At 39.3% G+C, this 12500-nt stretch overlaps 1 protein-coding gene across 1 annotated transcript in view; it reads right to left on the bottom strand.

Moving 5' to 3' along the window:
• The window catches only part of LOC101855487 (C-type mannose receptor 2), a gene marked incomplete in the record, with an annotated part of 46681 nt that overhangs the window by 10958 nt on the left and 23223 nt on the right, over window positions 1-12500 (bottom strand). Inside the window, 10 exon segments of the mRNA XM_013082063.2 lie at window positions 98-189; window positions 907-982; window positions 2141-2193; window positions 3062-3198; window positions 4042-4241; window positions 5560-5711; window positions 7297-7412; window positions 9988-10101; window positions 10541-10692; window positions 12254-12439. Of these exon segments, the coding sequence (XP_012937517.2) occupies window positions 98-189; window positions 907-982; window positions 2141-2193; window positions 3062-3198; window positions 4042-4241; window positions 5560-5711; window positions 7297-7412; window positions 9988-10101; window positions 10541-10692; window positions 12254-12439 (1278 nt within the window).

Raw genomic sequence — 12500 nt, 5'->3', positions numbered from 1 at the left:
CCAGAATTATACGAACTACCAGCCAAATTGTTACAGACAAAAGTCTTAGAAGAAGAAACCTGGTATATATAAATTGGAGTCTGAAACATTGGCCGACCTCTGGGAACCTGACAGATGAAGTTGTGGGCCACGTAGCACGTCTCATCATTCCAGGTGTTCTTCGCCGTGTTCCAGGTGACACAGTCCTCTCTGAAGAAAGATCCGAGCGGCATACATGTTTGTGTTGGTAGCAGGTAGTGGGGGAGGAGTAATGTCGTGCAGATTGTCTGTACTGATGTAGTATTGTGTGTTGTGTGTCACTGATGAATTGTTGAACTAATGTATTCATATACATCTACTTATGAAAAGTATGTACACCTTTGTAAATTCAAATTTTTCTCATGGATCAATCATCGTAGAATGTTATTCATATTCATCTATCATTTTAACCTGGACTGCTAAAAACAGAGGAGAGAAAAATTTTTAATATATTTCACACTGCCCATGCCTACCGCATTTTTTCCAACTTCATGTCTCTCAACTTCAGCCCGTCTGATCTATTTCCTAAGCAGGCAGACAGTGCAGAGACACGCCAGACCTCAGAGATACAAACATGTTTTGACCCGCAGTTGGAGTACACTTTATAGAATTAACAATTATTTTTGCTTTACTGCATACTAATCGTGTGAAAGCCAGAGAAGAACACAGGACTTGGTGTTGTGACCACAGCTCCTGGAATGAGAATACAAGGGGTGGGAGACCATTGACACCCTGGCTCAATGAGATCATTCTTTCTCCATGAACTGTAAACGGTGTGTAACACTATTGTAATTTTCTGTCTAGCTAGCTTCAAGTTTAACAGAAGCATAAAATCAAGGAAGAGCTGTTATTTCCTTGTGTTTTCATTGAGAAAAAAGCAACACTCACTTTCCTCCAGCGTCGTCTGGCTGATGGGTTCCCCAATGTGAGAAGGAGAAAGGGGACTCGTCCTCCCACTTGTATCCTGGTGGGACATGTGAGGTGACAGAATGACAGAATGTGTGGCTCTTGCTGTAGGGGGGGGAAGGAGGGAGGGGGAGAAGGGGAGAAGGAAAGAGGGGGAGGGAGAGATAGATTGGGAGGAAAGAGAGTTAAGGACAGATAAAAGGAAATATAGAGAGGAAAAGACAGAGAGGGTGGGGGAGAGGGAGAAAGACAGAAAGAAAGATAGAAAAAGAAAGAAAATGACAGGCATAGAGGACGAGAAAGAAAGACAGAGTAAGACAAAAAGATTTAAAAGGAAAAGAAGGAAAAAGAAAGAGAGAAAGAGATAGATAGAGATGGTGAAAAAGACGGGGTGAGAGATGGGAGAAAGAGAGAGAGAAAGTAAAAGAGAGAATGAGAAGGTCAGACAGATGTACAGGCACAGATATAGAGAGACACAGGAGGATTGAAAGAGAGACCTAATGAGTGAGACAAGGAAATGTTTTAGATGTAAGTATTATACACCCCCACCATCATCATCCAGTGCCAGATCTGCGACAGACATCGGCGATCATGGTTTTCCATTCTTTCGTTTGCTCCGATGCTCTCAAAAATGCTACGTTTCCCTGATCTTTCCCTGTTACCCATTTGTTTAGGTTCCCCAAGTATGTTGTTCTGGGCCTACCCCTCCTCGCTTGCATAAAACAAAAATGTTTTATCTGCTCTATAAGAATCATAAGACTATTCAAAGTCGTCGTTAAGATATTTAAAATTTTTAATTGCATTCGAAAAAGCTTGAGATGTTATGAAACAACATTTTAAACGTAAAATTTCTCAAAATAGGCGCTGAGCAGATAAAACTTTGTAAATCTAGGGAAGAGGTTTGTATGATATTGGCAAGGAAAGAAACAGGCTACTTTTCTTTTATTTTACTCTGAGCGTCACAAATCCCTTCTTACAATAGTATTAGTATACTTTTCGACTAGTGAACATCATCACTAGGAACTAAGAAGACAAAATTCAAAATACTAAATGTTACTTCCATGCTTTCTTCAGTTTCCAAATGTGTAGGCCAAGAATAATAACTCAAGGGGAGGGGGGGTGATAGTAGAATACTGCTAAGATATTTTTGAACAGGATATAATAAAAACATCTTCAGTCTGAAATCTGAAACAGCAGAGATATTTTTGCAACTTACCTCCTTCAGTACTGCGGTCCGAAAGACCAATCCAAAATATATCTTGCATATTTCTGAAATAATACCATAACAATATTATTATGATACGATAAACACACTCCACTGTCTATTCGAAAACTTCAATTCTCTTTAGAATATAATATCATAGCTTTTATGTCACCAAATTAAGAGAGCTTTGCCAAAAAGCTTTAAAAGCCCAATGGTGTGAAGCCGCCTTCTATATTTAGAATTTCGGAAGAAAATGATGATGTGGTGTAGATTTAACTCCCCTGTAAACACTATTAAATTTCTGAAGATAAAAGTTGACACAGTTTCAAAAACTACTGTCTACGACAAAGAACAATATGTGAGTCATTCTGTTCTGTCAGTTTTAGCTGCGTCAAAAAAATGGTTTAGCTTCTGAAACTTACAAATTCATGCTGCCCACATTTTCTGGTTTCGTAGAGGGGGGGGGGGGAGAGGTTGTTGTTGTTGTTGTTGTTGTTGTTGTTGTTGTTGTTGTTGTTGTTGTTGTTGTCTCTTTCTTGTTGTGGGTTTTTCTTTTTTGTTGGTGTTTTTGTTCTTGTTGTTGTGATTGGGGGTTTTCTTTGTTCGTTTGTTCTTTGCTTGTTTGTTTGTTTTTTATTAGTGTGTTTGTTTGTTTTGGGGGAGGGGGTGTGTTGGCGCTGTACGCCTCAATCAACACAATTTAGATCAATCTGGAGGTGCGCTTACATCACACAAACATACACTCACACGCTTACACACACACACACACACACACACACACACACACACATTTACACACAACACACACACACACACACACACACACACACACACACACATTTACACACAACACACACAGAGACACACACAAAAACACACAAACATACACTCACACGCTTACACACATACAGACACAACTATAGTTCAACGTACTGGAGAGTATGGTTCAACATCCAGCCCTCGAAGGTCTTGCCCCGGATAGTGGCCAAGGCACCGCCGGTCCAGAGGCTGGCACAGTAATCTCTGGCATCTGTCCACGTCAGCATGTTCTCCGGACTCATTTGGAAGGCCTGCAGATAATAATAATAATAATAATAATAATAATAATAATAATAATAATAATAGTAATAATAATTTCTCTCTCTCTCTCTCCCTCTCTCTCTCTCTCTCTCTCTCTCTCTCTCTCTCTCTCTCTCTCTCTCTCTCTCTCTCTCTCTCTCTCTCCCTCCCTCCCTCTCTCTCTCCCTCTCTCTCTCTCTCCCTCTCTCTCTCTCTCTCTCTCTCTCTCTCTCTCTCACACATACACACACACACACACACACACACACACACACACACACACACACACACACACACACACACACACACACATACCCTTCTTCTGTCTCTGTCCTTTTGCCTTCAACTAGGATGCCTCTATAAAGTACGCCCAAACATTTCCCTCTTTCATTCCACGTTCACACAATTAAACTTCCTGTCAGCCTCTCGTAGAAATAAAATTGATAATCTTGCTAGACAAGCATCAATTTCTTTATAATTAGCCCCTTGGCCTGGCTCCCTCTTAGTCACTTCCTGTAACTACACATAATCTTAAGACCCTCTTCGTTAGGCCCATTTCCCTGCTAGTATACAGCGTTCATTTAGTTTTTCTCTCAGTTGCTCCTGAGGAAGCCCATGAGGCGAAACGTTGAGCCATTAAACAAATTTTACACATTTTTTATTGTTATGTTATTCATACAAGACTCTCCCTCTTACTCTGCTTTCTAGACAATGATGATGATGATGATGATGATGATGATGATGATGATGATGATGATGATGATGAAGAAGAAGAAGAAAAGAAAGGGGGGAGACGTTCTTGATAGTGATGATTAGGGCCAGGAAGCTACATTGCTCTCAAACATTTCTCTTACTTTATAGCAACGGTTCCAAACAGTGAACCAGCCAGTAGGACAGAGCAGCCTGGCTGTGGTGGTGGTGGTGGGCACTGGTGTGGTGTAGCCCTGTCTCGGATATTCACAGATGTAGCTCTGAGCTTGGTTACAGTTCTTGTTGACCCACAACCCAGCCGGTCGTTTCTTCTGCATAGCTACACAGGTGTTGTTCTCATTGCCTGGTGGACAGGAGGAAGAAAACGTGTATTGTAATAATAAATAACGTAAATCGTTCCTGTAGAGCCTACTCTAAACAAATCAACTGCTGTTCCAAACAGTGACAGTGCATGAGTCATCACCTGCTTGTATGGATAGTGGATGGGTTAAACGTCGCTTGTCTTGTGGTAAGGTGACCGGACTCTAACCGTCAGGTTGTGGGCTCGGGGGTTTGAGCCGCAGGCCCGATGTGAGTGTCCCTGGGAATAGCACTTTACATGAGTTTTCCTCACTTCATCCAGGTAACAATTGATAAACCGCTAAAGGCAGCGAAAGATCTTGTCAGTGAGTTAGTATTTTAGGGCCTTTAAATGGCAGCTTGCACTGTATGCTTCCCAGAAAGTTGAGGTTGCTGCTGAATGATATCATATATGCTGGGGCAATAATATAAAATATTGCGAAACGCATAGAGCTTGATGCTGAGCGGTATTTGCGCTTTAAAAAATGCTAGCTATTATTGTTTTTATTAGTATTATTATTAGTATTAGTACTATTATTATTATTATTATTATTATTATTATTATTATTATTATTATTATTATTGTTGTTGTTATTGTTATTATTATTATGTTATTATTATCATTATTATTATTATTATTAATATTATTATTTATTTTATTATTATTATTATTATTATTATCATTTATTATTATTACCAGCTTATTCAAACACAAAGGATTTCTTGTGTCTATGCTGCCATTTCATTTTTGTTTGTTTTGTTTTGGTAAGTGTTTTACGGCGCTCGCAACTACATAAGGTCATAAGAGAGCGTGGGACACATTAAACATTTTCAGTTGGTAGGAAATTTTGAATTTTGCACTGATGGAGGCCAATGGCTACTCTTATAGATTTTAGACCACCAAGGGATCTTTAACGTGCGCAACTTGCTCACTGGACCTCCGAAATTTTTCGCCCTTGTTCGAGGCTAGTTGTAAATCTTTCCTTCCAGAAGTTCAGGGATGTGGCTGAAAGACAGCAGTAAGAATGAGCTGAGGAGTAGCAGTAGAAAGGAGGCAGAAAGAATCAAGAGCCCAGTGGAGGAGACAAAGGAGGTGAGGGGGTGGGGGCAGAAAGTGGAGACGAAAGCAGACGACAGAATATTGCTGGAGAGAAGGAAAACAGGTGAAAAGAGACAATTTTTAGAAGAATTTTTTTCGGTCGCCACCAGGAATCGAACCCGGGACCTTTGAATGAGAGGCGAACACCTTAACCTTTAGGCCATGAGAGCCCCCCCCCCCCCCCCCCATTAAATTTACATTTTTATGCGACTTCCCATTGTACCTGTGTGAGATTTGTCCCAGGCTGTGAAGTCCACATCGAAAGGAGTGACCCAGGCGTAAGTCCAGTTGGTCTGTGCTGTCATGGACATGCCAATCCAGTACCCCACTCCAAGTTTTGGTACAATTTCAGCAGCTAAAAATGATTGTACATATCTGCAGGAGACAATAAAGGATTCTTATTGATTGTAAATAAACATTAAACGGCCATGTACCAGTAATATTTTAAGATCATTTTGGAGGTGTTCTTTTCCTACCCTTTCTGTCAAGGCTAGTCCCTTGCTGAGTGGGATACAGCATCCAAGTAGAAAAATAGAGATGCTCGGTACAATTAACTTCATTAGGCTGGAATCAAAACCAGGTCTTTTGTGAGTAACGGCCTTACCCAGATACTAGTATGTCACCCGAGTTGCATATCGCTACCTTAGAATTACTAAGTTCTATCTGCTCAGTATATCTTTCTGCTGGGATGTATCCCTCTCTGAACTGATCTGAAGCTAACCACCTGAATTACCTAAATTGTGTAGATGGGGGCGTAAAAGCAGTTTTAAAGTACTTACTTACTTTTACTTTACTTTTTCGTCCTCTGTTAATCGTCGAGGGGAGATGCAGTTTTCTATGATAGGACAGCTCCGAAGCTCTTCCAGTTCTAATATTATATTTTCTCAGGGTTTCCTTGACACCCTAGATCCACTTCTTGAGTGGCCTTCCCCTTCCTTTTTGCCTGAGTGCTTTTTTGTTGTAGGCTCGTACCCATGGCCAAACCATTTTATTCTCTGTCTTTCTATGCAATGCAGACAGGGCTCAATGCCGATAGCTGCTCTTACTTCTTCATTTCTCTGCCTGTCTCGTCTTGTAATGTTAAGGGTTTTGCGGAGACATTTCATTTAGCATGCAGTGATTTTGCTTTCATGGGTTTACTTAATGTCCAGGTCGGGCAATATTGAGGTGATATGTTGTCTCTTTGTGCCCATGGAGATGTTTAGATGAGATAGGAGGGGTGCGAGCTGGTAGGCGACAGCGTTGGCTTTTTGAGTTCCCATTTCTATTTCTCTGTTCATGAACCTTTTTTCAGAAAAAGTACTGCTTAAACTTCTTCACCTGTTTCAGTTGTCTACTATTGACATGGATGTTCAGGGGACTACGGGTTCGGCACACTTTCATTACTTCTATTTTGATTGTGCTCATTTTCATGTTAAATTTCTCGCAGCTATTTTTCGGTCCGGTAGTGAGATTTTGGAGGCTTTGTTGGTTTGGATGAATAAGACATTGGTCGTCTGCAAATAAAAGTTCACTTAGGCTTTATGGGCTTTGGTCTGCGTCTCGTGTTATTGAGTCTATACATATTCATAAACATGAGGGGAGTTAGAATGCATCCCTGTCGTACTCCAGATCTTACGATGAACCAGTCTGTATTACCTTCCTTTGTTCTTACTGAGCTGTTGCTGTTGGTGTATAAAGCTCTGGCATTACCTAACATATGTCCTCTGACGCCATACTTTTCGAGTGTCTTCCAGAGTTTTGCATGGTTTACTCTGTCAAAAGCCTTCTACTGGTCTATAATGACGATGTTGGATTCTTTGTTGTGTCCCATTGTCTTTTTTAAAGTATGAAAACCAAACAAGAACTCCATCATATCCAACGGGCACACCACTAAACATGTGTGCACTTATACTATTACCAAACGTACCACTTATACAATAACAACACAGCACATTACCACACTTGACAGAGAACTCACCTGTCGTTTACAGTGGCCAGGTTCCCACCGAAGCTCTTACAGTAGGCCTGGGCCTGAGCAAAGGTCTTAGCCGGTTGGTATACAAAGCTGTAACACATTGCCTCATACCCTATACCCTGTAGAGGAAAGAGAGAATCAGTGTAGAATCATGTGATGCAAAAAATCTAGTACTGAGCAAAGAGGTTATAGATCGAATTACAGGTCTTAGCTGTGACGTCAGGAGTGTCAAACTTGAGGGGCACCACGCCATTTCGGAGAGGAATAAAAGGCCAGTCGGTGCACAACAACTTTTCAATCACGGATTATGATAGTCTGCGAAGTCTTTTGATGTTGATTTCCTTTTTATGTGATTTGCCCATCGCTAAAATGTACTCATATGGATTTTTGTGATTGTTTACCTTTAAATGAGCTATATAATCTCCAAATAATTCAATTAAGGCATTTTACACGGTGAGACCACATGGGTGAGTGAAATTCAGAAAAAAATAAATGAGATGAATCTGATGATCACTTATTAAAATGAAAAACATAATTTCATTAAAAATCTTTTGCTGTGCGATGCTTAAACAGCTGAACACAACAAGGCGCTCGTATAGGCCCTCTGAATGACTGAGAAACTGCTAGAAGCTTCAGCTGCAACTCTTGAACACCTTCAAGCCTGGCTGAACGGAAAAGAACAACTGTTGATGTTGTTGAGATGAGAAGAAATACAAAGTAGTCAACCAGACGTAACTAACCACCAATAAGACCCGCGTAATGTTCTGTCTCATTTGCGGAACCGATGTCAAACAGCATAATGTGCAACAGCAGCAGCAGCAGCAGGGGTTCATGGATGATGGGGTATTGTGTAGCCAAACACCATTGCCAATCAACACCACTTTTAGAAAGTATTGTGACTATTTAAGATAGAACGGCTATTTATCCAAGCGTTGCATTTTAAAATGTTGCCAGTATATTATTTGTGTCCGATATTAAACAATGCTCTCAGGGTGTGCGCACAGGATCCATACAATGAGTGATTTTCAGTATCCCAGCCTACAATTAATTGCTAATTTTGAGACAATAGCGAATTGATTTATTCAATAATTAACCCAGTCTTTAACCCTCTCCATACTCTATGAAGACCTAGGCCTTGCATAAGTAGAAAGAGAGTGTAGACATAGACAATATGCCATAAAAGCAATCCATTTTGTAAGTATGAAATTGTCCATTTTCTTAACAAACTCAATTACTCACTTTGTCTCCCTTCACCCCTTCCCCACCCCACCCAGAAAAAACAAAAAATACCTTAAGTAACATCTTTCTGTTTACTTGTAGCCCACATTTAAGTGTAGTTATGTTTCACACAATCAGTCAGCAGGTGCGGTATTGTGTATGCATGTATTCTATATGATTAAACAACAACAGCAAACAAAAAGAAAACTTAAATAAAATGGAACTGAGCTTCAAACTCTATGAAGACCTAGGCGTTGCAAGGAACGCTTAGCGTGCCGGCGTTGTTTCTAATCCTCTCAAAAATGGCGACAAAGTGAACTGAGTGGGCCCGCACAGCCGTATTGAGTTTACTGCGACCTCTAGTACTGTTATAACCAACCTCTTTTGTACTGAGTCAAGTTTTGTTCTCTGTACCACGATAACAAAGATCAAAGTTTTACATTTATTTTTTTATTTAATAATAATGACATTTTCATGGGAATTAGTTCGCACACAACAACTATTGCATCATGCTGAAATCAGAGGGCGTCAATATAATGAAACTGAAGATACCAGCATGTTCGCGCCGTTTTGGCAATTTTTATCTATTTCTTTTATTTTGCTCTACAGGTTATTGTGGATTTTATTGGGGGGGGGGGTGATTAAAGGCACCAACAAATATACATTTTTAGTTTCTAAGAACTCTTTAGCTACGGGAGTCACCAAACTTTGGCAACCATTGCCTTGCTAACTTAACTCTTAGACGAGATGAACCCCAACGTTTTCAGTCGCAAAGATCTCTGCTTCCATTCAGAATAGATGGATATCTTTTCCATGAAAAGACAGACAAATGAATAAGCTTTATGACTATATCAACAACCCCACATGCACAAAACTGCTCAACATGCTATTATGGATTTTATTGAGGGGGGGGGGGTGATTAAAGGCACCAACAAATATAAATTTTTAGTTTCCAAAACTCTTTAGCTACTGGAGTCACCAAACTTTGGCAAACATTGTCTTGCTAACTGAACTCTTAGACGAGACGAACCCCACCTCTTTCAGTCGCAAATATCTCTGCTTCCATTCAAAATAGATGGGTACCTTTATCTTCGAAAGACAGATAGGTAAATAAGCTTTATGACTATATCAACAACTCCATTTGTGCAAAAGCCGACGAGCGCCTGATTCCACCACTTTGAAACACAATATATCAGTGACAGACGGCGCCATCGGCATCTATGGTGCACTCGTTAGGTGCTTCGCTGTCGAATAAATAAGACATGAGTTCGATTTCCGAGTGAGTACGCTGTATCCCTCTTAGCCCAAGTTGTCCCTGATAGGCAGGGTGAATGTTAAATGTGCAAGCTTATAAAAAAAAATTACAGTGTTAAAAGTAAAAGACATGTTGAATCAATAAAATTTTCATTTCGAAAAGAAGATGAATTGATCCTTCAGAATAATGATGGCCTAAGCAAAAAGGTTTTACTAGTTTACCTTAGTGCAGCCTTTAAAAATGTCTCTTTGAGCTGTGTTAAGGACGGCTTTGTTCTTTTTGCACACCGACAGTTTCGCCTTGATGGCACACTTAGCATCATTCCATGCGCCAGTCTGAAGAAAGAAAAACAGTGAGAATTGTTGAAGTGGTACTTAACAGTTAATTTGTATATATTACGATAAGGTAAATCCCTCCCCCCCCCCCTCTTTCCTTTTCTCTTACCTTCTCACTCTCTCCTTTCTCTCTCTCTCTCTCTCTCTCTCTCTCTCTCTCTCTCTCTCTCTCTCTCTCTCTCTATCTATCTATCTATCTATCTATCTATCTATCTATCTATCTATCTCTATCTATCTATCTATCTATCTATCTATCTATCTATCTATCTATCTATCTATCTATCTATCTATCTATCTATTTATCTATCTATCTATCTCATCTCAAAAGTGTGCCAGTGGGGGGGGGGGGGTGAAATTTTTTCCAGCCCGCTCAGTAACCATCTTTAGCATCAACTGTGGCTTACTGTCTACAAAACCAAAAAAGGAAGGAAAAACTCACTTTGGCGTACATGGCCACACAGTCCTCTCCGCCCAGGTTGTTGGGCTCATGCGGTGACCAGTTGGTGTATGTAATGGGCGTGCCGTCGTTCCAGACAAAACTGTTCTCCATGCCTACATCGTTCAGGCCCATCCACACATATTGGTTCGTGGCTGATCAAAAAGAAATTTATTTTACCATCCATGAAACTTATAACAATGGGTGAAAGGGTATTTGAATACCAAGGCCCCAAGATCTGGAAAGCTTTACCAAGTACTTTGAGAGAGATCAAATCTTTTGATTCATTCAAATGTCAGCTGAGATCGTTTCTGTTTTTAAATTAATAAGATGAATATTTGGAATAATTTTCTTTAGTCAGAACCCAACGTTTTATGTTACTGTTGTATGTTGTACTGTATTGTAAAGCGCTCCGAGCCTGTGTACTTTATTTGGGGTTGAGCGCTATATAAATGTCATTTATTACATCATCATTATTACATCAAAGGTATTCAGGACCCATGTTTTTCTCCATTTCATTGAAAACATTAATGATTGAACTATTCAATGAATGCATAAATGAATTACTTGATTAATTATTCAATTATCCACTTAGTTCTCCATTTCAATGAATGCATGAGTTGGCAAATGTTAATCAATCAATCAATCAGTCAGTCAGTCAATCAATCAATTAATAAAAATTCTAAAAATGAATGAATGTATTGATAACTTAATTCACAAGATTCAAGTCTACCTTCTCCTTCCACACTTTCTGCAAATAGCACTAGGAACAAAATATTGAGTTAGGTACTGTACCCCTGCAGTAGGCACACTGTTGCTATAGCAACGGTGGTCAGACAATTTGAAACCCGAGCCAGATACGGCAAAGGAAGTTATTCAAGTATTATGTAGACTACTATGGAACTAATCATTTGATAAATTTGGCAGTGAATGGATACATTTGATAAATCATTTGTGTAAGTAACTATTAGGTTGTTTTATATATGATGATAGATAAATTAATACATTATTTCATTACCTAATTGATCTGTGCTAATTATGCATGCGTAAATGAAATAATTAGTCAAATAGTGGGAATGGTATCTACATGACTGAAGAGAAACGTGAACAGAAAGGAAACAGGGGAATAAAGAAAGAAAGAAAGAAAAAAGAAAGAAAGAAAGAAAGAAAGAAAGAAAGAAAGAAAGAAAGAAAGAAAGAAAGAAAGAAAGAAAGAAAGAAAGAAATACTTTACAATAAGAAAATAAAAAGAGAACAAAAATAGAAAACGTTTTAAAAAGGCATTATACTCAACAGAACAAAGGGCTCTGCAACTAAAGACTAAAGATGGGGAAGATTCGGTATGATCATTGCGAGAGAAGAAAAAGGACAAAAAAGAGAAGTAAATGGTTCAGTGACGTAGAATAGCAATAATAAACAAAGAGGGGGGAGAGGTAAGGGGAAATTAATAAAGGTGTGAAAAGAAGATGTTTTAAATGTTAAGAACTTTAAGAAAAAGGAAAGAAGAAAAGGAGTAAGAAAGGAAAGAAAGCAAGAAAGAAGGCAAGAAAGAAAGAAAGAAGAAAAGAAAGAAAGAAAGAAAGAAAAGGAAAAGAAAGAAAAGGAAAAGAAAGAAAGAAAGAAAGAAAGAAAGAAAGAAAGAAAGAAAGAAAGAAAGAAAGAAAGAAAGAAAGAAAGAAAGAAAGAAAGAAAGAAGTAGACAATTAAAGAACTCACATTTTGGCAGAAGACTGAGAACAAACTTGTTCTCTGCCCCATCTGTGATGGCGACTAAGCTGGAATATTTGGTGCCACAGATGGTCCTCGCGTTGTCCCAAGACATGCCCCCTGCAGAGTACTGCATCTGGTAACATGAGCCTCTGAAACCTCGCCAGCCCTGCCCACAGCCCCACATCTTGTTTGCTGGATAGAGGGAAATAATAATAGTATAAAATAATAATATTTAGAAGAAGAAGAAGAAGAA

This window comes from Aplysia californica, unplaced genomic scaffold (assembly GCF_000002075.1).
Source record: "Aplysia californica isolate F4 #8 unplaced genomic scaffold, AplCal3.0 scaffold00157, whole genome shotgun sequence".
Taxonomy (NCBI): domain Eukaryota; kingdom Metazoa; phylum Mollusca; class Gastropoda; order Aplysiida; family Aplysiidae; genus Aplysia; species Aplysia californica.
This window is presented reverse-complemented; position numbering and strand designations above follow the sequence as displayed.